Here is a 25,990-nt window from a genome sequence, read left to right as displayed (position 1 = left end):
AATAGTGTGTGCGATTTTGTAAATAAAATAAACCTTAATGTTTTAATTCCACATACTGTAAATAAATCGGCGTCATGTAACGTTTGTAAGATTTATAATTGCCTACTAAGGGGAATAAAAATCATTAATAAGGGGAGAAATTGGCTGAGGTTGACAGGTAGCTCCCGTGTTATTTTCGATTGTTCTCGATTGTTCTCAGCTCAGGGATGCTGCTGGAAATGTGAATTTCCCTTCGGGGATGAACAAAGTATCTATCTATCTATCTATCTAGGTATGATAAAAATTAGATCAAAAAGCAGCTCCATGGCGTTTAAGTGTCCAATGGCGCTCCCTGTTGGTCAATTAAAATTTGATCTTTTAATAACTGCAGAGCGCCGTCCATATGACAAGGAAAAGCTCAGATAAAAAAAATACCTGAAAGAAAAAACACGCTATTCCTGCATTTTGAATTATTTCCCCCTCTGGTTTACTAAATGGAAATTTATTTTATCAATTACATGTGCTACTTAGGTCAAGTGGTTCCTCCTGACGTCTAGTAGAGAAAAAAAAAGACAAAACGCCTTATAGCTTTAGCGACTTTTATTAAAACGCAAAGAAACACTATTTGGCTGGCAGACGGAAAGAAGAAATATCACACTGTAAAAATGAACAATATATTTGATGAAATGAGTACAAAAATCAACATTTTACAAATGTTTTCAGGCATCCGCTTAAGAGCAGGTATGTCAAACGTACGGACCCCAGAACGTATCCGGCCCGTTGGTTAATTTGATCTGGTCTGCCATAAATTTTTGAGTATGTCAAATAAAGAAGTGATTCTTTACGTTATTTCTTTCAAAGTATTTGATTTTTTAAAATAAATGCAAACCAAATGATCTTTCTGGCAGCTAGAGGGCCGTGTTGAGTTTGTATAGTTTAGTGAGTGGGTTCAGGTGTAAAACTGCATTCACTTGACTGTTAAAATAAACCAGTTAACACTTTCAATGCCAAACATGTAAACCTTTCCCCCCATTGTGTGTGAATTAACACGTTGTGTTTGGAAAAGATCCCTTGTCATCTGTGATCATAATAAGTACTAATGTAAGCTGAATGACAAAGCATAAGTGATAATGAGGCTTAAAATTTGGAGCTTACATTCTCGTACTTATCCAGCCCACCTCAGAACAGAAAGCCCTGATTTGACACCAGAGCCAAACTGCGTTTGACATTCCTGCTTTATAAGAAATATGGCAACAAGGCCTCAACCCTACCTTAATACTGATTCAACAATCACCTGTGTTCAGTATCACAGAGAAAAAGCCAAACGTATCTCTACACGATGCATAAATTAGACAATAAATTAACAAGTGTAACGTAACAAATTAGTCTGTAGTTTTGTCATTTCCCAAAACATTGGATATCTTTATCATAGTAATGGCAAGCTGCCTCGTGGTGCCAGAATGATGCCAAAGACATAGAACAACCCCATGAGCAGGTTGAGCTTGGCCGTTTTCTGGGGGATTTTAGTGTAGCAGCGACTGCGGAACTGTTTCTCCAGGGGGAAGGCCATGGGCAGCGAGAGAAGGGGCAGTGCCATGCTGATGCTGTAGCGCGTCGCCAGAATGCAGAAGAGCACGTAGGGAAGGAAGAGAAGCAGGTTGTAGAGTACATAGGAGAGGGTAGGACCGATGAGGATGGCGAGCGTGACGATGCCCGCCTGCTTGTCCGAGTCCATATCTCGAGTGTTGTTGCTGTGGAGGATGGCCTCCGTGTTGAGGGCAAGCGGGACCGCATAGACCAAAGGAAGGACCGACAGGTAGCCCACCTGAACGGCGTGGGCGAACATGACGGCAAGTGGGCCAAAGGTGATGAGGATGACCACATCTCCCAGGGCAACATATTTTAAACCAATCCCTGAGGATTAACAAGAGATATTGTTAGGCCAGCTGTGTAGCAAACAATGTGAACTCTCAAATTTTCAGTAAGCACCGCTGATAAGGTGGTGCACACTATGATGAAAATTGAGTGATTGCCAAACATAGATGCTATGATAACCTACTGAAAAAAAGGTGGTTATTATTATTGCCATTGGTAAGGACCACATTTGGCTTTATTTTTATAAAACATTTTGATTACCTTATTTTCTGGACTATAAGGCACATCCAAACACCCCAAATTTGCCAAAAAACTTAAAAGTGTGCCTTATATTTATATTTTTCAACACAAGGATACTGCTGGTGAAATTCCCTACGGGGATGAATAAAGTATCTATCCATCTATCTTATAATCCGGTGCACCGTATACGCCTGAAATTTGGTAAAATCAGAAATAGATCATTACAATGAATGCTCCTAGATATTGTAACCATTTCAACAGATATCCTTATACAGTTGTTTTTTTCCATGCAAACCTTGCTTTTACTTAAGGCTTCAATCTCTGTGCCTTATAAAAATTTCTCATAAAGGAATATTTTGAGGGTGCGCCTTTTAATGATGTGTGCCTCAAAATCGGGAAAATACAGTAATCAAAAACAATTTAAATGTATTTGGGTTTAACATTCAGTAAAATAAATACAGTTTCCACACAATAAATATTGAACAATTTTAATAGTTAAAGAAAACCTGTTTTTAAAAAGAAAATGTTGCTGATGTTGGACCGGACCTTGAGAAGTTTGAGAAATGTATGTTCGAAAAAGGCATTTATTTAGGTTTTACTATATTGAATGTAGGTATCAGCCCTATACTGATAATTTAATTCCTGTGAGAATAATAATGAACACTTTTACTTAAGAGATCTTAGTTCATTCAATTAATCAACAAAAAGACATTACACAAATGAAATGGAGGTTAATATCACCATTTGTTTTTTTTTTAGATAAAACAGTGAATTTTATTTCTAAGCAATCTTCCCGCCTGAAAAAAAGCAAACACACAAATTGTCATACAGTAAATGTAATGGACTTATGCAGGCACACTACCACCAACAGCCTTTCATTGGACATTCTTTCAAAAAATTATACTGTCACAGAATAACAACCAGTGCAAAACGTAAAATTAGATTTATATATGCCAATCACTTGGCTTTGTTTAACCAAAAGTAGCAGAACAAAATGACTTTGAAAGAAGATTTGGGAAACAATAAGTAATTATCAACATTTTTACTAATAATCGATTATTACCTCATTCTTCTTTATAGTAAATCAAAGTATCACCCTGGACAAAAAATGAAATTGTTCACTGAGGTAACTCAAGATCACTATTTGAAGCCCTGGTAATTCCATGACTATCACAACCACATGCTATCATAATAGAATGTGAACTTAATGATGTTCTCAAAAATCATATGTTGTATGTGTTCCACAAGGTTGAACAGCAATATCCACCCACGTCTCCACCTGAAGGCTATTTGCCCATTTACTGTATTCAAAAGCCTTTGATAATGCTCAGGCCTCTTCTACCAAACAATAAAACATAAGTTGTTTCCAAAGTGCTCGACAAAACTCTGCAGAAGTACATATATTTAACAAGATAAAGTATTGAAAATAGGGTTGGGGTTAACATGTATGTGATCTCACACTAACATACGCGTTTTGTAAGGTGCAGTTTTCGTTCAATTTGGAGTCACCATCTGATTGTTTGTATACATGCCTTTAAAGCAGTGCTTCTTAGTTTTTTCTGTTCTCTCGGAAAAGGAATACCTTTCACGCCCCCTATATCTCAGTCCCTCTGCGGTTGTCTTCTTATACCTGTACAATGTTTTTGGGTGTAACTTGAGGGTTTGCGTCACTTACAGTCTACACTTATACTCTGCTAGGTGCAAAGCAAATGCTCAGTGCAAACAATACTGTACACTCCAATCCAATGGGAGCGCCATTCCTCCCTAACGTAGTGTACTATTTGAGTAGTGCTGGTTTAAAATATGAATCTACCAGATATGACTGGAAAAAAATTCTAAATGAGAGATGTACTTACCTCCAGTGTACAAAAAAGAGCTAGACAGTCCCCCGAAGTAAATCAGGGCGAGATGTTCCAGTCTTAATGAGGATAAGAAAAAGAGCAATGTGGCGCACAAGCACCCCAAAGAGTATAACAAGGCTCCAAACATGACAACATCCTGCGGTGCTAGGATCTCGTCCACAAGAGTCCTATCGTCACTCTTTTTATGGTCGATGCCTTTGGAGAAGTCGTAGTAGGTGTTGACCAGGTTACCGGCGCCGTGCACTACAAGTACAGCCACTGCGCACACTATGAGAACGACCAAGTCTACAGATCCCTCCAGTTTGTAAGCCAATGCGCTGCCGAGGGCCACCGGTGTGAGCGAAGTGCTGAAGCTCCAAGGTCTGAGTGCCAGAACGTAGGCTGCACACGTGTGTTTGACATCGGACGCCACGCGGGCCATCCTTGACGTGCGGTTGCCACTTGAGGCGTGATCTGCTGGCACAGAGTCTGTGGTTGCCGTATGGTACAGTTGCCCGTTGTGACCGTTTGATCCGGCCAGCAAAAATGTTTCTGTCATGCTGTATTTGGACTCTTTAGCCATTTCTTCAGCCAGCTATTAATAGAAGCGGTATTGATGCCTGATGTCAGACAGGTGTTCCTGGAAAAGAACAAATTTGTTACAGGCTCTTCCAGTTCACAGCACTGCTTGCAGTTCAAGCAAGGCCTGTATTATGTATTATGATAAAATGTGTAGGTAGTTTCCTTATTTTAAAATGCTCAGATTTCAGTTAGATATTTTGGGGGAGGGTATATCTTTCATTCATCCATTTTCCATCTACAGTACTTATACTCACATGGGTTGCATTTGTGAACGTTTTACAATGATTCTTCCAAATTGATTCAAACAATAATGCACACAACTTTGTATTTCTTTGGGAAAAAAATCTATGTAGATTTTTTTTTATTTCGTTGACGACCGCCACGCGATGTCCTCCACCCAAAAAGATTTGTTTCACAATACGATTGAATATCAGCATTAACGTGAAGAGGCTGTAATGCCATACATTACATGATACAACCACAACAACCCCTCAATACATAAAGCAGAGGAATTAATTACTAACGTTGATTCAATGTCTAGATTGGAAGACAACTACTGAGATTACAGGATTAAAGCTAACTGGCTAGCCGCTATTGGGAGGCCAATATTCCTACTTGTCAAAACGGCGTGGAGAATAAAATGTCACACAGAAATCCTTCTTACGTGTTATGACCTCTCTGGAAAGAACAAACAATCCATTGAGTAACGGGCGAGCATCGCTGGTCACACTCAGGGAGGGGGAATAGCGTTCAAACGTTACGTGACATCTTGGAGGGTACTCGCCTAGGTGGCCATTCACCCCCGGATGTGTCTCACCGGCATCATTTCCTGTGTGGGGCGTCCTACCGTCCAAAGTGCTCGACAAAACTCTGTAGAAGTCGTTAGTTCCGGAATTCACTGACTTCCTATAAAACAGGGGTGTCAAACTCAATTATACAGAGGGCCAGAAGTCAAACCACACCTTTGGTCGCGTGCCAAACAGGATAAATATTTATTCAATACACTTTCCTTTAAAAAAAAGAATAGTAATAAAAATGAATTTAAAACAGTCAGGAATATTATTCCAGAATAAACCAATTTAAACAGTAAATGAATTAAAAATCGTTGCTCTCCATAAAAATATCTCCTGTCAAAACTATAAAAATGAAAATATGAAAAAAATGGAAAATATAAATAAAAATTGTGCTTTTCTTTTGGGGAATTTGCTTTAGTGAAAAACATCTTCATATTCTTCTTTAACTCTTCAACTTTCTGTATCTTTTCTCTGGATTCAAGGTTTTTCAGCTTACTCTGAAGTTTTGTCTTGTAGTGCCGTTTTACTCAGTTTTACATTCAATTCCTTAATTATGGCAACAAAATCTCCACAAATAAGACACACGGGTTTACCGGCAATTTCAGTTAACATAATTTTCTCGGCCATTGTGGTTTTTAGTTTTCAAGTATAATTTGAAAGTTATCAGGGTTTCATAGACCCGGTGTCATGTCCAGTATGGTCGCCGTGGCGACCGGCTGGCCCCGCCCCCTGGGCACCGGCTGTAGCAGATCGTCTAATTTGCGTGTGTGCTTCTTAAGAGCGGGTTGTGGGTATTGCCGGTTGCTGGTGCATTACGCTGCATTATTCTGTTCTGTTTGACTGAGGAAACCTGTACTTTCCCGTTTAGAGTAAAAGCCTGTTTTGTGAGTAATCCTAGTCACAGTTCCTGTTTGCCTGTAAGCCTCTTTTTGTTTTTGTCCCTGAGTGTTGGACGACTTTTATTTCCTTAATAAAAGTATCTGATCGTTAACGCAAATGAGTTCACCCTTCCTGCTTCCTGCCTCCGATCTGATTCGGTCCCGTGACACCCGGGCCATTATAGTAGATGTATATAAAAGGATATCACGGGCCGGATATGGTTGTACGCCAGGCCGGATGTGGCCCGCGGGCCGTGAGTTGGACACGTGTGCTATAAAAGTACCTTCTGGCTCGCGCAACAAACTCAATAAATAATGATTTACTTCATATGCCTCTAATTATAGTAAATTTTATTGTCTTGTTCATGAAATCATTTTAATCAGTTGAAATGATTTATTCCCATTTTCTGAACGTTTTTTTCGATGCTGTGATACATTTATCCACCCATCCATTAACTGCACCGCTTATCTTCACTAGGGTCCCAGGGGTGCTGCAGCCCAACCCAGCTATCTTAGGGCAGTCTGCAGGGGAATCCCTGAACCGGTTGCCAGCCAGTCACAGGGCACACGGACAACTTACTTGCTCACTCACACCTAGGGACAATTTGGACCGGCCAATTAACCTGAAATGAATGTTTTTGGAATGTGGGAGGAAAGTGGAGTTCCCAGAGGAAAAAACAACGCAAGCATGGGGAGAACATACAGACACAGGAAGGCTGGTAGCCGGGTTTGAACCCGGGACATCAGAACTGTGCCACAGATGTGCTAACCACTCATCTGCCGTGCAGCCCGTTTTAATACAATTAATTGTCAGGACCAGTGGCAGAGGCGATTTCAGATTCAGATTTATGGAATTTCGGGCTGGTTAAAAATAGGTCTTCATTTTACTATGATTTAGGATCGTTTGACTCAGCAGTGTCAATTCCCATTTGTGAACACACACAAAACAATTAAGCTAGGCTGATCATTGTTGCATTTGATTCATTACCTCTAAAAAGAGGATTAATATCAGGTGATGATAACAACGTTATGATACTGGGTCGTAAAATATATTTTTGACATAACTACTGTATAACATACTATCAACGTAATACACCGGAGCATCCACAGACTCCGCCACTATGCCGCAAGTGACACAAGCCAAGCGAAAGAGGAGCAAAGAGGGGGACAAGACTGGTGCTTGGAATCAGATGGACTGAACCATTTCAAGCCTATACTATCATTTACTAAATAAAAGAGACTTTTTAAAATGCTATGACTGTTGGGGTGAAAAACCAGCTGGTTGCGCCCATGACTAATGACATTACAATTCATTTTTTCACACTTTTTGTGTTCCGCTGTTTATTACATTACACGTTGCTTTGCCTTTGAAGATTCACGGAAAAAATTCAAATAAAAAATCCCTGTCACCCGTTATATGTGTGTTGTTAGCTGTTCAGCTAGTAAATGCAAACACACTAAGATAGATAACATTAAACATTAAGTCAAGTCAAGTCACATTTATTTATATAGCCCTTAATCACAAAAATGTCTCAAAGGACTGCACAGGATTACAATTACCTGATCTTAAGCATAATACATGGATTTATTTAACAAATAACGTTTGATTTTTTAAAATGTTTTTGCTAATTAGCCACTGCGAAGCACAGTGACAAACACCTCAATATTTTACATGTCTTTGGAATTAGATAATAAATAGGACATTTCTTTTATTCCTGTGCTGTGTATGACCCCTGCCAGAGTTGGCGGCATTGGCGGCAGTGAGTTGGATTTGTTTCCAGTGGGAGTTATGCTAATGGGGGCGGCATCAGCTCAGGAGGTAGAGTGCTCGTCTTGGGATCAAGAGATCGCAGGTTCGATTCCCGGCTCCTCCGTGTTATATGTCGAAGTGTCCTTGGGCAAGACACTGAATCCCTAATGCCCCCAATAAGCAGGTTGGCGCCTTGCATGGCTGAATGGCCGCTATCGGTGTGTGAGTGTGAGTGTGTGTGTGAATGGGTAAGTGTGAAGCTTATTGTAAAGCGCTTTGGGAGGTCTTCATTGGCTTAAATAGCGCTATATAAATGCTGACCATTTACCATTTACCATTTACCATCTAATGCTGTCCTTTGTCACTGATTCTGTTCATTTATGGACAAGATTTCTAGGTGCAGCCTTGGCGGGGAAGGGGTCCGGATTGGAGGCCTCAGCATTCAAACTCTGCTTTTTGCAGATGATGTAGTGTAGTTAGCTTGCTCAAGCCCTGATCTTCAGCTCTCACCGTAGCGGTCTGCAGCCGAGTGTGAAGCGCCAGGATGAAGCACCGCCAAGTCCGAGAACACGGTTCTCGATGCGATTGGGGTCAAAATCCTGCCACAAGTGGAGAAGTTCAAATACCTCATGGTTTTGTTCACGGACGAGGGTATGATAGAACGGGAGATCGACAGACGAATCGGTACAGGGTCTGCTTGAGGTCGGACACTTTACCGGTTCGTCATGGTGAGGAAGGAGCTGAGCTGAAGGGCAAAGCTTTTTCCGTTTATGATAAGGTGAGAAGCTCGGCCATTCAGGAGGAGCCACTTTTCCTCAGCATTGAGAGGAGCCAGCTGAGGTGGCTTGAGCATTTGATAAAGTCGCCTCCTGGCATATTCCATCGGCAGGAGACCCAGAGAACGACCCAGGACATGGTGGAGAGACTACGTCTCTAGCTTGGCCTGGGAACACTTTGGACTCCTGTCAGAGGAACTGAACGAAGTGGCTGGAGGTAGGGATTTCTGGGCTTACCTGCTGAGGCTGCTGCATCTGCGACCCGATCCCGGATAAGCGAAAGCTAATGGATGCATGCTGGTTTGGCCTGATCAAATATGGGCCGATTAGCTTAGGGGCCGGTCACACAGACATTTGCGGCTGAATCACGGCCAGAAATTTCTGCCTTTGAGGCGGACGCTGTAGGACGCATTGAGATCGCCATTCAGACGAGATACGGCAGTGCACAACACGAGGTCGGAAATTCGCGCGCGGGTGGCAGCGCGAAAAAGTTTCGCGCTGTTCAATTCTTGAGAGCGCGGGTACACAGCCTTTCACGAGTTTATCGAGGCTGGACCACGGGGGGGTTTTGGGGTTTTTAAGGGTTATTGTTCTATCTTCGTTAATCATTATCCATTATCGGTCCGATGCGTGGAGTAGACAGAGCAAGCTCTTCACAAATACGGGATGCTTTGTTTTTAGGGGGGTTTTAAGGGTTATTGTTCTATCTTCGTTATTCATTATCCATTATCCGTTATCGGTCAGTTCATAATACGCTACAAAGCTTAGGAGCCGGGACACTTACTCTCAGCCAAAAGGCCAAGCTAAGGTCCTAGCCCTTAAGCCTTGCTGCGATCATTGCGAATGCACCGTTCCCGGAGGTACTGCAATACCGGGCCGATGCGTGGAATGGACAGAGGAAGCTCTTATACCATCTACGGATTGCAAAAATCAAACCATAAACTTCTGGCCGAGAAGCAAATGTCGTTGGGCGCTGATGGACGTTTGGAGACCGCCATATAGACGAGATAGAGCAGTGCTTTACTCGCGGTCGGAAATTTTCACGTGGTTGGCCGCGTTCAAAACTTTTGAGCTGCTCAAAAGTTTGAGCACGTGTTAAACCGCGTGCCGCACACGTGGTCAACACGAGGTAATGACGCGGAAATGACGCGGAACGACGTGCTCTGGCCGCGGCCAGGGCGTAGTTACACATGGGTAGGACGGGAAATTTCAGCGGGTAATCGTGGGTGGAGCATGGTAATAGCATGTTCTGCGCCTGTATCGCTGTGTTATTACGTGAAATTAGCGTGTTACGCGTGTGACAGTCAAACGCCTTTCTCCGCGTATATACAGCGCGATTTGCCGAGCACACAGTCCTGCTCGTGACGTCAAGGGGGTGAACATGGATCACCGTCAGCGTAGTTTCTCTTCATTTCGAATAAATCTTTCGGTGCATTCTCAATGGTCGCAGCAAAGCTTAGATACTAGGTTCTTAGCTTGGCCCGTGGCAAGGCTTTGATACTAGGTCCTTAGCTTGGCCTTTTGCAAGACTCTGATGCTAGGTCCTTAGCTTGGCCTTGTTGTTTTTGGACTGTGGCTTTGATGCTATGTCAGTCCTTAGCTTGCCCTTTGCCATGATCTTTGATTTTTGCAATCCGGAGACTGAATAAGAGCTTGCTCTGTCCACTCCACGCATCGGCCCGGTATTGCAGTACCTCCGGGAACGGTGCATTCGCAATGATCGCAGCAAGGCTTTAGGGCTAGGACCTTAGCTTAGCCTTTTGGCTGAGAGTAAGTGTCCCGGCTCCTAGGCTTTGTAGCGTATAATGAACTGATCGATAACGGATAATGGATAATGAATAACGAAGATAGAACAATAACCCTTAAAAACCCCCTTCAACTGAGCGTAAGATTCCAAAAGTGTCGGCATGCGCAAGGCTTTGATGCTAGGTCCTTATCTTAGCCTATCAAGGCTTTGATGCTAGGCTCTTAGCTTGGCCTTAGCAAGGCTTTGATGCTAGGTCCTTAGCTTGGCCTAGGCTTTGATGTTAGGTCCATAGCTTGGCCTTAGCTTGGCCTTTTGATTTTTGCATTCCGGAGATGGAATAAGAGCTTGCTCTGTCCACTTCACGCATCGGCCCGGTATTGCAGTACCTCCGGGAACGGTGCATTCGCAATGATCGCAACAAGGCTTTAGTGCTAGGACCTTAGCTTAGCCTTTTGGTTGAGAGTAAGTGTCCCGGCTCCTAGGCTTTGTAGCGTATAATGAACTGACCGATAACGGATAATGGATAATGAATAACGAAGATAGAACAATAACCCTTAAAAACCCCAAAACCCCTTCAACTGTGATCATGAACTCCGGGAACGGTGCAGCAAGGCTTTGATGCTAAGTCCTTAGCTTGGCCGAGCTTGCTCTGTCCACTCCACGCATCGGCCCGGTATTTCAGTACCTCCGGGAACGGTGCATTCGCCATGATCGCAGCAAGGCTTTAGGGCTAGGACCTTAGCTTGGCCTTTTGGCTGAGAGTAAGAGTCCCGGCTCCTAGGCTTTGTAGCGTATTATGAACTGACCGATAACGGATAATGGATAATGAATAACGAAGATAGAACAATAACCCTTAAAAACCGCAAACCCCTTTGGCTGAGAGTGAGAGTCCTGGCTCCTAAGCTTTGAAACGTATTATGTACTGATCGATAATGGATAACGAGTAAAAAAGATAGAACAATCATCCTCAACAACCCCCCCCCCCTTCCCCATTAGCGTAGTGACCTCGTCTTAATTCATTTTTATGTCTTGACATTTATTTTCAAGATAATAAAATAAAAGGATGCCTTAGCTTGGATTCTTGATTTTCACGGGACTGTGTCTAGAGCGTTTATGAATTCTACAGCCCGAGAAATGCATCCCTGCCGAGATTTGCATCTCCTCGCTACTCCAACCACTTTTACTTCGTTTTATCTCACTTTTAGGGAATGTAAAGGCGAACATATAACCAAATCCACTTCGTCTTGCATTCCTTGGGAATGTAATACAACATAAACCATTCCGTCTTTGTTTTTGTTGTGAACGTAACCGAAACGGCAAATCCTCCCCCCCTCGCGTGAACGCACATTCTGCTGCGCTTCTATCCAAAGCGAACGTATTCTATATTAAAACGCTTATTAAAACAATAAAGCGAGCTAATTATAAAAATTGGGAGACCCTAGTCTATATAACGCGTTTATTCAAACAATAAAGTGCGATCGTATTTTACAAAATGCGTTTGTTAACGCGGATGAAAAGGTCAAAAGCGATCGCAGCAGAATGCGCGTTCACGCGAGGGTGTGGGGGGGTGGGTGTGTTGCGTAGGAGTCGGATTTGGGCACAACACCGGATCGGGAGCTTTTATACCCGTGGTCCACACGAGAAAATGACGCAGAAATGACGCGATGAGGAAGCGGAACAGTCGCCGGCGTGTTTTGCGGGCATACCACCGATGAACAGCGGGTTAGCCAATTTTGCGCATTTTCCATGGCGGGCAACCACGGGCAAAAAAAAAACGCAAAATTTTAGCCGTGATTCAGCTGCAAATGTCTGTGTGACCGGCCCCTTAAATCTGTAAATGTTGCACACTTTTTATAGACAAGCACCAATACTTTTGGGTGACTGTGCTCTTTTTAATCCCTCTTGGCGACCCCTACTTTGTCTCTTTCTGTGAGTAAATAGGTGCTGCAGTGTGTTTGTGAGGTTTATCATCACTTAAATAGAGGAATTGCAATCATTAGTGTTAGGAATTAAATATTAAACTTTACCGTTTACCAAATTGTTTGAATTAGTTATCTGACTCCATTAACCAAACACAACATACATTCTGTCCTAACAATGCGTGCTCGTTTCTTTTTGTGAAAAGACGGACAAGAGACCGGCATTTCCACACGGGAGCAGATTTAATTTCTTAAACAAATGAACTAAGTGAACTCCATCGAATTAGCAGAATTAGAGTCGCTCGAGTCTTCTTTCTCGTTCTCCCTCGATCTTCTGAAGTTCTTTCGGCCCACGCCTTTTTCCGCAAGCCGGCGCCCCGGCTCCTCCCATGGGCGGGCCAGAGAAAAGCCCCCACGTGGCCCCACCATCTCGGAGAAGAGCGTCGCGATGTCTGTCCTTGTGCGTCTGTCCTTCTGCGTCAGAGTCCTGTTATCAACAGAACTAAACAAAACATTCGCATTCGGAACGACGTGACCTGAAGCTCACTCAGTGAAAATCTTCATTGCACTCGATAAATGTAACTTGTACTTAATAAAATCCTGTATAGTAAAATGTATAAAATCCTTCATTAGTGAGGGGGATCATTAGCTGAGGTTGACAGGCATGATCACCAGGGTTTAGCATCTGTATCTCTACTTATTTTCAGCGTGATTATTTTGCCAGCAAAATTGCATTTAAAGGAACACGAGGGGGAAAGTCATAGACGGGTTAAGTTTTGCTCCACATGCTGCATGCGTGCTGGAGCCAGACTGGAGAAGTGCGCAGGGGCTCCAGGATGGACAGAGCGCGTTTGGTTCCAATTAGAGCGTCTCGACGCTGACCCGCTGCCCCGTGCGCAGTAATGTGAAACCAAGTAAGAGCTGCACAGTGCGCACTTGCAGATGCGCACTTTTGTGCACTCTTCCCTTCGCACTCGAGACCCGCACAGGCTCCGGCAGAGCGAGCGCAATGGCCGAGGAATAGCCGCTCCATGGATCGCGTCGCAATGTCCCGGAGGTGCCACCGCGGCGCGGCGGCGCCCATGACCGGGATCTGTCCGAGGAGGAGTCGGTGGTGGGCGACTCTGCTGGCGCTGCTCAGCCTCCTGCTCGGAGGGATGCCCCGGAGCGCCGCATTCCCGACTTGGAGGACCGAGGTATGCTGGGGGACACACTTACGCCAAGGGATCCTTGGTTGCCAAATATTTCATTTCTCCCTTTTTCTCACACGTTGAAAGCCAGTGTGTTTGTGTAACGACTTTCTATTTTCCCCATTACCATTCCTGTCAACCTCCACGGTTCCATGCCCTAACAAAATGTTGTATTTTCCCTTACAAAATACAAAATAATCTTACACCATATTTTTTTTCAAACGTGTTTATTTATGTAGTTTAACATGTTGTATTGTACACGTGTACATATCAATTGTTAATTAACATTTTGTTGTGAGATAGTGAGTTGCTCGACATGAATGAGGTTTATTATAAAAAAGTTCAAAAATGAAGTAGCTTGGACGTTCACTGTAGAGGAAAAAATACATGCAAACTGAATTAAGTAGAATAATACATTTTCTTATTCAAATTATTAATACATTTTCTGCATTAAAGTATTGTTGGTAATATACTGAATAAAGGGATAACCACAAACCTGTCTCTTTTCATTTTCTCCTTTTATACTTCCTTTTTTTCTTAACTTCTTTATACAACATAATCATTCGTAATATAATGATTCAAAGCAAGTGAGCCGTTTGAGAGCCGGCTCTCTTTAATGAGTTGAGCCGAAAAAGCCGCTTCTCCAAAAAGAGACAGACTTCCTTTCACTGCATCAAACCGCTCGCTTCGTTTGCAACGAAAAAAATGATACCGAGATAGAGGCTTCCGCGGCGAACTTGTTTGACTTGATTGATTTGCCGTTTCGTGATAGTCGGTGTATACCGGATGGTACCCATAATTAACAAATTTGCGTTTTTCCGTACAGATTATATTGTACGTCGTACACGTCTTAAAATGCATAATAAACGTACTTTGTACGGCAAAAACGTACAGGTTGACAGGTATGCAGCTTTGGCTTTTACCCAATTGAACGTGTATTATATCAGTTGCAACTTGTGCCCCTCATCATTGAATTTTTACCTGTGTTGGGCGTGCTACTGAAAAAGTAGTTACCAGAACTAGTTTATTCATATGAAAAAAAATCTGTAATACCGCCCAGCCTGGCATTGCAGACACCCAGATGTAGCACGTTACTCTGAAAGTTACTACAAATTACGGTATATCAAAACTGCCCCCTAAAACTGCTTACAATAGCCACATAATACAAGAAATAGAAGAAAACGTGTAAACTAACCTGTGGAAGCGGTGAACCCTTTATATCTCTATTGCAAAGGTCTCCAACCTGGTGCCTGCGGGCACCCGGGTGCCCTTTGAGGTACCTGTTCTGAAAATACCCCACCAGTGCTTGGTCAAAGTGATTTTCAACTAAAATGATTGTTCTTAGTGGTTGAGTCAAATTAAGCTACTTCACACTTATCTCTCTTCTCCTTCCTTTCTTTTTTTCTTCCTCTCTTTCATTTCTTCCTTCTTTCTCTATATTTTGTCCCTTTCTTTCTCTCTTGCTCTTGTTTCTCTCTTTGTTGTTCTATTCTCATGCCATGAGGCTCTTTAACTCCACCAAGGGGAGTAAAAGCCCACATAAAACCCCACATTTGCATATTACCCTATTTTATTACAGTGTGTATTTTATGTAGCACTATTTGAATACTCTATATCAACACGTTACATTGGGTATTTATGTATTATATTCCTTTTACTTTATTATTTGTTTATTTTCAACACAAGGATACTGCTGGAAGTGTGAATTTCCCTACGGGGATGAATAAAGTAACTATCTATCTATGTATCTATCTATGTATCTATGTATCTATCTATGTATCTATGTATCTATGTATCTTTGTATCTATGTATCTATCTATCTATCTATCTATCTATCTATCTATCTATCTATCTATCTATCTATCTATCTATCTATCTATCTATCTATCTATCTATCTATCTATCTATCTATCTATCTATCTATCTATCTATCTATCTATCTATCTATCTATCTATCTATCTATCTATCTATCTATCTATCTATCTATCTATCTATCTATCTATCTATCTATCTATCTATCTATCTATCTATCTATCTATCTATCTATCTATTTCTCCCTGTCTTACTTACTCGCTTTAATGCACCTCTTTTTCCCACCCTCCTTTTTTCTTTTTCTCTCTTATGCTCTCTTTCTATTTCTTTTTTTTCTTTTTTCTTTCACCCTTTTCTTTCTCTCGCTCTCGATCTCTTTCACTCTGTCTTTCTCTTTCTCTATTTCATTCTTTCTCTTTTTCGCTCTCTGTATCTATTTTCTGTCTTTTTTTTCTCTTTTTTCTACATCTAACATTTAACCTTCTAATAACATAGTAACAACATAGTAATTAGTACAAGATAAGTAATTATTTTAGAAATGTCTATCAAACTGGATGCCCTTTTCACTAAATAGTAGCAAAAATTAGCTCTCATCTTGAAAAAGGTTGGAGACCTCTGTTCTAGTGTAACCTTGAGAGCATGCAAACAAACACTTAGCCAAGACACTCCATATCAATTTTGTCCATGGGCTTCAAACCCCTCAAAGATTTCCTCCTCCATTACAGAGTATTATCGCAGACGTTTTCTTTTTTTCCAGGCATAGTTTATTTATCATAAAAATAATTTTACAAATAAAAAGAACAAAATTCAGAACACGTTTACTGTAAATTCCATGCCTGCCCCATTGACAATGATTTCCTGTTGTTTGTTCTTGTACAACCAAAACTTGTGCATTTAAACTGAATCCTTGATATCAGTATTTTATTTTATAGTAGTAAATAGAGCTTAAATGCGAGGTTATATGGTAGGGAGAATATCAGTAGTGAGAAATTCTTGAACTCTGTGCTTGAGACAGTGTCATCGTAACTGTCTTGAGTTGTACTGTCATGATCACAGATTAGGCGCAGCAGCGGCGGCTTAATTGGCGCCAACAGCCTGGACAGCTGATTTGCTGTCGCCCTCTTTTTAAACCCCCGGCTTCCTCTTGGAAGCCGTCAGATTGTTATGCGAACTGTTGCCTTCAGCTTAGTAAGCCTTTTCGCCCAACTCCGTTTTTGCCCTGCTTTTTTCTGCCTGATATTTGTTGCCAACCTGACTACGCCCCGTTCTGCCTGCCTGCCTCCTGCTACCGACCTCGCTTACGAACTCGACACCGCCTTTGATCTCCAGTCCCGGCCAACGACTTGCTATTCCCGCCTGTCTCCGTTCCTCCTAGCCCGACACGAAAGTGTGACTCCCGCACCGCTCGCTCCTTTTGTCCGTCAGCCATCGGATCGTGGAAGCAAGCCTTACTCTCCCTCTTTTTCAATAAAAACTGAGAAAACGAGCGCTATTGGGTCCATTTCTGGTCCGTGACATGTACTTTGTATGCCCATATAAACATGCCAATTCCACACAATTTAGGTACATGGAATTATTTTAATCAGTTGAAATTATTTATCCCCGTGTTTTTCTTTCGATGTTTAAATACATTGTAATTGTCAAAACTAGCAGCATTAAAATGTATTTTTTACACTTTTCATTCCGCTGATTTTCACATCACAAACTGCTTTTCCTTTGAGGAATTACAGAAAATTCTCAAACAGCAAATGCAATCATAGACGTGTCCAAAATGATTTTGTTACTCAGGTTTCAATCTGTCATCCCTTTCTTTTCAGGTTATTCTTTCATTTCGAGATGTGATGTTTGTTACAACATGATTGACAATAAAAAACAAAAAATACAAAAATACTAAGAGTTCGTATATCTGTTCTGAGCGAGAGGGAACAGGTACCCGTTAGACGGCGTTAAGATTCCTGAAACGTTTTTGATAGCGGAGTAACGCGCCATGTTGTAACAACGTTTGAGTTACAAATTTTGATCAATAATGCTTTACAGTACTTTTTACTGAGATGAGTAATTGAATTCCAGGAACATGTTACTTTGTAACTCATCATTCCCAGTACTGCTTTTCATTGTTATATATTTACATTTTAGTATATAGTCCCTAGCTTATTTGATACCTAACCTTTTTTAGGTATGACATTCGTGATCTTGTAAAAATAGTGACACAATTTTCTAAGTTTCGCGCTTACAGTATATCGTAGTTCTGACAAGTTCATTATAATAATATATCTAAAAACTTTTGCCCATTAGTAAATTATTCTAAAATTGGCAAAATTATCGATCATTTACCAGACACTTTTGAGTATTATATTTCTTGTTCTATTATTTTTTTGTTCAATATTCAAGGAATGTCGAAAAAAAAATCATAAATACATCATATGTCCAATACGGGAGTAGGCAGATCATTTCCTTATTTCAATAAATGCGTCACATCAGAATATTTTTTAATCATTTTTCACTAAAGGGATTATCAAATATTTTTTTCCTTTTTCATGTTTCTGTAAAAATGTCTGTAAAAAAAATATGTGTATTCAAACCTAGAATAGTTTTTTCTTTTTTGTTTTACTTCATAACAAAGTAAAAAAAGCCATTCATGATATTATTATTATTATTTCTATAAATATAATCGCTACGATTTCCTCCACAAAAAATACATACATGTGTTGTACATGTATTGTATTGTATGTACATTTCATGCATGTGTTTTTGCAATAAATAAATGTTTATAATGATAAAAATGTTTAAAAAAATGAAAATGCCGATTAAAGATTCATCTCTTTAAAATAGCAAAGACGACATTAAAAATAATGTTTTAAAACAAAATTAATTTAAAAGTACAGTGAAACAAGCAAACTTATCTTTTTCTTGAATTATTGGACTCATTGTCGTTGGCAAAATGATCTGCAAATAAAGAGAATTTGTTTTTCTTTACTATTCAAAAGTCGATAAATGGTTCGCTGTAATGCAAACATTCAAAGATAAAGACAAAAGTGGGGCAAAATACATAGACAGACTGTGATCTCCACAAGGTTTTATTATTACTGCTTTGTCTTTTACACACACTGTCCTCAAATTCATTTTTTTCACCTTGAAGTCTGGATATATTTTGTAAATTACTGTAGAAATATTTAATGCCAAACTTATTTCATTCAGGGTGCAACGCCTTATATTGACCAACTGAGACTAAATCCACATATTCTCCGTGTCTAAATTGTGAAAAGTCTTATCCTTGAAAAGGCATTTGTCAGCTTTTTATCAGTGTCATGGAAAACTAGCAAAGGTTATTTCATTCACTTCTGCTCCCAGCCCTCAGCTTCCTGTCTCTGCCTCACCTAATCAAGATAAAGAGATACAACGTTTCCGTTGCTTCCTTTGCAAAATATTCAAGCCATAGAACATGCAGTCCCACACCGGACTTTGGACTTTTTATTCAGGGGGTGTCAAAGGTGCGGCTCGCAGGCCGGATCAGGCCCGCCAAGGGATTGAAACGGCCCGTGAGACAATGCTGAGAAGCACAAAAAAGTGGGTATTGAATATGGCCACTCGCAAAGCAAAGGGAGATGGATTTTTTTTCTCTCTTTCTCACCCCGTCTCACTTTATTTCTCTTTTTCTCTTTCATTTCTCTTTTTTTGCTGTTTCTGCCCCTCTCTCATTTTTTTTCTCTGTTTCTCTTTCTCCCTGACACGTTCTCTCCCTTCCTCTCTTGCTCTTTCTCTGTCTTTCTTTGTTTATTTTTTTCTTTTATTGTATGTCTTTCTCTCTTTTTTTTTTTTTTAATTGTCTGTCTTTCTCTCTACCATCCTCTGTTTTCACTCTGTCTTCCTCCCTCTTTTTCTCTCTCTTGCTCTCTCTCTCTCTGACTGTCTTTCTTTCTTTCTTTCTTTCTTTTTCTTTCTTTCTTTCTTTTTCTGTTTCTGTTTCTCTCTCTCTCTCTCTGTTTCTCTCTCTTTCTTTCCCTCTTTCTCTCTTTCTTTAACTTACCAGTCCGGCCCCTGTGAGAATGTATTTACGATCTTGTGGCCCCCTCTGCTAAAATGACTTTGACATCCCTGCTTTATTTCCTTTTTTAGTCGACAAACGGGTTGGAGTTTGTTTCATGCAGTGAAGTGAGTGTAGAAGAATCAGATGTGTCTTGCTCTTCGCCACTCTAGACTAAACACAGTAGAGTTGAAAGGTAAACATTTTAAACTAACACTCCCGAAGGACCATTAGAGGGTATCACCTCAAATGATGTGGAACTGGCTCGTTTTTTTTTGTTTTTTGTTTTGTTTTTTGGGGGGGGGTTTGATATGACTTTTTGCTCTTAACCGGCTCCCTTTTTTTAATTTTTAGAAGGAAATGAAAAGACTCATTAAGTACTAATCTCATTTGTCTGGCTGGCCCTCCTGCCGCAGATGCTTATCTCAGGACGTTACATAACCCTGCAAGAGCACCCTTGATGGACACGTAAATGAGAGCGAGTCACAAAGGAAATAAAATAAAACCATATTTCTTGTTTGTAGCCAGAGGGAGACAATGATGGGATGCAGCGGCAAGCGCAACCAAACAATAAATCTGAGAACAGACCTCCAAGGCTGAAAGCTACGTCATGTGTCGTGTCAGCATTATATTCATCTGCTGATGGAAATTGTACCAATTGAGGAGCTCTAAAACGTGACAGAGTGGAAAAATGGGACCGTTTTTTTTTTTGTTTTGTTTTTTTCAAATGGATGCATTTCTTTTAAATCTCAGCCTCGTTTACAACTGGAATGAAATGGAATTATATTTTACATTCCTTAGTAGTAGGATGTATTCCAGTATTTGGTTGTTGGCACTTGAGTACTTTCATGTGATTATTTTTTTTCCAACAGATTTTTATCTTTATATTTGAAAACAAATGCAACATGGACTTGCTTTTCGTTTCTACAATGAAACTGCAATGTTGAGCAAGGTGAGATTATTTACGATCTTGTGGCGCCCTCAGGAGGTAACGCGCTCGTTTTGGAAAGAGGTCGCAGGTTCGATTCCTGGCTCCTCCGTATTATATGTCGAAGTGTCCTTGGGCAAGACACTGAATCCCTAATGCCCCTAATAAGCAGGTAGGCGCCGTGCATGGCTGACGCTGCTATCGGTGTGTGAATGTGTAAGTGTGAAGCACATTGTAAAGCGCTCTGGAAGGTCTTCATTGACTTGAAAAGCGCTATATAAATGCAGACCATTTACATTATTCTCATTAGGATAATTGAACTACATAAAACAAAGTCACGAGTTTGCTTTAAATGCAAAATCTAGATCTTTATTCACGTAAACTGTCAAAATCACCCGGATCGGGAACACCTGTGTTCAGGATTTGGCGCCAACAGCCAGGACAGCTGATTGGCGCACTCTGTACATTTAAATCCCCAGCTTCCGGTAACACTTTTATCCGATTGTACTATGCGATCTGTTGCCATCTGCTCAGAAAGCCCGTACCTCCGACTCTTTGCCTGCCTCCTGTTTTTCTACCTGATCTCCGTTGCCGACCTGTTTCCGAATTTGCCTACGACCTGCCCTGCCCGCCTGACTACTGATCTCTCTTCCGAACACAACGACGCCCTTCTTCTCCAGCCCCAACCAACAACACGACGACTACGCCTGTCCGCGACCATTCCCGCCAAGCCTTCACCCGCCTGTAAAGTCTCGACAATCCGTCAAACAACGGATCGAAGATTCACGTCTTGTCATTCCCTCCTTCCAATAAAAACCAAGAAACGAGTGCAAGTGATCTCAGGTTTCATTCCGTCCCGCCTAAAATAAACTCCTCAAAACTGTACTCAAAGTCTGGAATATCTTTTTTGAATGAACAGTTTTATCTCAAGGAACTTCTTATCTCAAGTAATTTCAAGATTTAATCACTGATGAGATTAAAACATTCAACCCTATCGTACAGGAAACAGGATACTATTTCCAAGAGAACGTGTGAAATATTGCTACCAAGGTGAAGCAGGTTGTTTATGAGAATAGTAGACCATAAAGGCCCCCGGCGATAACCTGTGAAAGCGTTGCAAAAAGTCTGTAATCCAGGTGTCAATACCTGGAATTTGTACTTAAAAGCCCTCGCATACTTAATGTTTGGAAAGCCCTTTCACTGCTGACCTCTTTATTTTCCATGAGGTTGAATTCCAGCGCGTGAAAACGTAGTAAGTGTCTCATGAAATAGCAGCAGCCTGGCGTTTGCCGCTCCGGTTATTTGACAAAGGGGATTTATGCCTGCATGCCTTCTTAGATTCTGCCAAAAATCGGTCATCCGTCTCTCTCAATTTCCTCACGGGCTTCCTCAAACCTTCTTCAGCCTGCCGCCAAAGCCGTGAAGTCTCTTTGAGTTGCTGCGCGAGGCAATTAATCAAAAATTGATCTTTGTCCAAGGAAGAAGCTTACACCACCGTGTTACTCATCGGAATGCGCAAGGAGGCCCACTCGCAAGTGCTGCACCTCTCCAGGAACAAGCGCTACACCCTCACTCCGGAGAAGCTCAAATGGGACAAGTTCAAGCTCACATACAAGTACCCTTCTCCAGATTAAATATCACACGTTTACTGCTCCATAATTGATGTTTACTTGTTCCTATTCACAGTCTATTGCAAACTACAGACTATTATTAGGCCATCTGATCTGAAACCTACATGAGGGCAAGTAAAAACTCAACAACCTCAGCATGAGGAAAATGAAGAAACCTTGTCATTACGGGCTATACGTACAAATCAACATGACCTGACCTTCTTGTCATTGATATCAACATTGTGAGACATTATATGCATTGGGATTAGACATGTGCCTAAAGACTAGCCAAAGTTATAAGAATGGTGCAATGAAAAATAGTGTGTCGTAACAATAGTGCAATGAAAAGAAGTTCAATAACATTTAGCAGCAACAAAAAAGAGAAACCCTAAATAAGTGGCAAGATAAGTTTTCGCAGTTTTGTGAGCTCCTTTATGGTGGTGATGGCCCTGGGATGGAAACTGTCTCTGAGCCTGTTTGTCCTGGTTTTGAGGGACCAGTAGCGCCTACCAGTGGGCAACAGGTCAAAGAGTTGTTGGCCGCGGTGGGAAAAAAAAGTAAAAAACAATTATCCAAAAGGGGAAAACCTGACCGGGCCCAACCTCACCTAGACTTCCAAGTAAATTATTTTGGGGCCCCCTGATTTAGACCTTAAAAGTGGCAAGCAATGCTTGAGGTGTCCTTGAAAAGTTGAAAGTATAATATTTTCTTTATTAAGTATGTGTTACCAATGCCCAACTGAGTTCAAACAGCCTTTGTAAAAAAAATTACGGCTTAGATCTGCTTTTGTCTTACTTTGAGCAACGCTGTTCTGGGACGCGCAACCCATTTGGTAGAAGGAAACGCTGTGAAATCGATTTTATACTTGCCATCGCAGTTTTGGTTAGTGTAGCATGAAAATGGTAGAAGTTGCATTGCCTGTTTTAAATACAGTCCAAATGCCAGCCCATACCCCCAAAAAAGTGAAAAAAGAAGAGTTTATTTGAGCGCATCTAGGAAATACATGTACCAGTGCTTGATGAATGATCTGACTGAGGCTACGATGATATCAAGCCAGGAGATGGCGGAGGAGAATAACAAAGTTTCAAATTCAGTACAGCACGATAAGTGGTTGCGAAAATTGAATAATATAATATTCAATCAGGGTGATGGGATGGAACCTTCCTGTATGGAGTTTGCATGTTCTCCCTGTGCTTGCAAGGGTTTCCTCCAGGCACTCTGGTTTCCTCCGACATTCCAAAAACATGCATGTCAGGTTAATTGGCTGGTCAAAATTGTCCCTGAGTGTGAATGAGCGGGTAAGTTGTCTTTGTCAGTGTGCCCTGAGACTGGTTGGCAACCAGTTCAGAGTGTCCCCTGCCCACTTCACGAGGATGGCTGGGATAGGCTCCACCCCCCCGTGACCCTACTGAGGATAAGCGGTGCAGATAATGGATAAATGGATAGAATATTCAATCAGATATTTAGTTAAAAAACGTGTGTCTCACAAATATATTCAATTTCTTACCTGTGGAGTACAGTACTAAACTTTAAGAATCAACTTCTGCTTTTAGCACATACCCATGGATTTGGTATACACTAAATTGGAGAACATCTATGTTGTGTATTTTTGCTCATTTGCTGAACACTCTTGTCATTCATCTGAATTGTATTGGTGTAATAGTAGTCTGCAGTCTGTACAGCCCTTTGAGACTTCTTGTGATTTAAGGCTATGCAGATAAACATGACTTGACCTGACTAGTAAAATAAACAAGAAAAGACTAAGAACCATTTGAATAGCTGGAGAGCCATTAGCCGCTGCATCCGTGCGAGCCGCCATCTTGAAAAAGCAGGTAAAAAGACAGGAATGTCCTGTGATATGAGTTTAGACTGTACTCCTAATGGGCTCTTAACTCAAAATACTGATTTAATAAGCAATGCTTTTTACTTATTTTGATGCTGCTTGTATTATGAGTATGTCGAGCAAGACCCTGTATTTGTAACGTACCTTTTATTCAGTTAAACCCAAGACGGATATAATTTTTTTTTAAATAACACAAAGAGTGTTTGTTATTAAAGGGACAGTGTGCAATGTTTAGCGCCTCTTAGTGCTAAAAAAAAACGTTCATTTTAAAACTATATATTGATTTATCTAATAAGCAAAAATATAAGAACTATCATATGACAAGCATTTTGAAAAAGACCCGTAGGTTTCAAAATTAACATTTATTTTACATAACCCCAGGTGTACCTAAAGGGAGCAGACATAATTGGCTGTCATCTTTCTGCTAAGGGTATCCAGAAACCTCAAAAAGTCTAGGCAAAAAAAAATTGAAGAAAAATGCTGCATTTTGGTCATTTTAAGCAACTGTCGTTTGTAATCTTCTTTTTGCTTTTTAACACTCGTTTTCAGTTGTACTACAACATAAAGCGACATATAGTGGTCAAATTAAATACGTTATAATATAAACTTTCACTTAAAAAAAAGTATCTTGTAGAAATGCAATTAGAAAGTGAACAATGACCTTAATAGTTTTTCCTCATGACTACTCAATTAAGGCTACTATATGTGACCACAACTAAGCCACTAGATGGCAGTCAGGCCAGTAGACAACAAAAAATTGAATAGATGAATAACATGTCTGTTATTTTGTCAGTCAATGGACTTAGTTTTTCAAATACAATCCCTGGATTAAAAAAAAAATAACATTAGTTTACAAACCATTGCAGAAAATCTATGATGAACATGTTGATTATTTTTGTAAAATAAAACAAATTACTAGGTTTGGAGCAAAAACATGTACCTCCTAAATAGTTATTTTTGATAAGAAATAATAAGAATGTGTATGTAATGAGTAAAAATGATACATACGTAAATGGTTTGTATTTTTGTGACCTTTGAAAATGTTTGATATCAATTCCATACAAAAAAAATCCTCATGTATTTACTGTTGAAAAGATCAAATTAAAAGAGCTCTAGAAATTATTTTACTCGCTGCCGCCATCTCCTGTCTTGTGTTGTCGTTGCAGCTTCGGTCAGCTCATTCATGACGTGCATGCAAATCAGTGCATTTTTAGACGTGCTCTAATAAACTCTTGTGTTTTCATCTTTCTTGGGTTAGCGTTTGGACTCTACTTAAAGAACGCATTTTCTTACTTTCACCATTTTCATGTCAAGTCAAGTCATGTTTATTTGTATGGCTGTTAATCACAAAAAGTCTCAAAGAGCTGTCCAGACTACAGATTATTATTACACCATCCCCTAATCTAAAACCTACATGAGGGCAATGAAAACCTCAAAACCTCAGCATGAGGAAATTAAGAAACTTTGAAAAAGGGCTTCACAAGTGGTAATCCCCCTTTCAGGATGACTAGGCTGCAATGGATGTCACAAGGGCATCAACAAACAATACACAGACATCATTAACAAGAAGTATAAGTCATTCATAAGCGACAGTATATAAGTGTGTTTTAGGCCAACATTTAAAATGTTCCACTGAGGTTGCAGATTGAATCTCAGTGGGCAGAGCATTCCACAGCCCGAATGGAGAACGCTTTCGAACCTGCGGATTTCTTCTTGGTTCTTGGATTTCTAGTAGACCAGCGAAGGTCCCTGCTACACTAACAAATAGAACCAAAACACAAACCCATGGGGTCGACCATGACGTCACTCTCCAGCACTCACCATTCCTCCTACCTGATGTGTTCCGTCCCTAACAACCTCAAACAAAGTTTGATCAAGCAGACAGCTGCAGTGGAGGATAAAGCATAAGTGCTCTTTGAACTCAGTTGGGCACTGTTAACACATTCTTAATAGAGAAAATATTCAACTTCAATTTTTTAAAGAAACTTCAAATGACGCACTTTTAAGAAAATTTGAAAACATTCAGATTCAAAACTTATTTAAACTATTAAATCTTTACAGTTGCTGAAAAATTCAAATGTCAATGTCATACCTCCTCTGGCAGTATAATTTAAATCAGGACAAGATTATAATGCCCGTCTACATTTGTTGCTATAGTTTTTTTTTTGACAGACTTGACATTATTCAATTTGAAAAAATTG

At 40.6% G+C, this 25,990-nt stretch overlaps 2 protein-coding genes and 3 pseudogenes across 5 annotated transcripts in view; 3 read left to right on the top strand and 2 right to left on the bottom strand.

Annotated features, from left to right (window-relative positions):
- Positions 1-25,990, top strand: part of mmp23ba (matrix metallopeptidase 23ba) — a 44,272-nt gene that overhangs the window by 146 nt on the left and 18,136 nt on the right. The window contains exons 1-2 of one of the 4 annotated variants that reach the window (XM_088332150.1): positions 13,191-13,577; positions 21,819-21,951. In XM_088332150.1, the coding sequence (XP_088188276.1) occupies positions 21,848-21,951 (104 nt within the window). In that variant the 5' untranslated portion in view covers positions 13,191-13,577; positions 21,819-21,847. Of the gene's footprint in view, positions 1-13,190; positions 13,578-21,814; positions 21,952-25,990 lie in introns of those variants that run through there. The other 3 variants (XM_088332148.1, XM_088332149.1, XM_088332151.1) reach the window with 3 other exon arrangements.
- On the bottom strand, positions 562-5,355 carry ubiad1 (UbiA prenyltransferase domain containing 1). The gene is made up of 3 exons (XM_088332152.1): positions 5,182-5,355; positions 3,951-4,575; positions 562-1,893 (listed from the first exon to the last, which is right to left on the bottom strand). The coding sequence occupies exons 2-3, from the start codon at positions 4,516-4,518 to the stop codon at positions 1,406-1,408; spliced, it is 1,056 nt and encodes a 351-aa protein (XP_088188278.1). The 5' UTR covers positions 4,519-4,575; positions 5,182-5,355; the 3' UTR covers positions 562-1,405.
- Positions 9,554-9,676, bottom strand: LOC148369914 (U2 spliceosomal RNA; annotated as a pseudogene).
- On the top strand, positions 10,312-10,431 carry LOC148369913 (U2 spliceosomal RNA; annotated as a pseudogene).
- LOC148369912 (U2 spliceosomal RNA) lies at positions 10,645-10,870 on the top strand (annotated as a pseudogene).

Source organism: Urocampus carinirostris, chromosome 3 (genome assembly GCF_059441175.1).
Source record: "Urocampus carinirostris isolate Australia breed hairy pipefish chromosome 3, RoL_Ucar_1.0, whole genome shotgun sequence".
Classification (NCBI taxonomy): domain Eukaryota; kingdom Metazoa; phylum Chordata; class Actinopteri; order Syngnathiformes; family Syngnathidae; genus Urocampus; species Urocampus carinirostris.
Note: the sequence above shows the minus strand (reverse complement) of the source record. Positions and strands in the feature narration are given on the sequence as shown.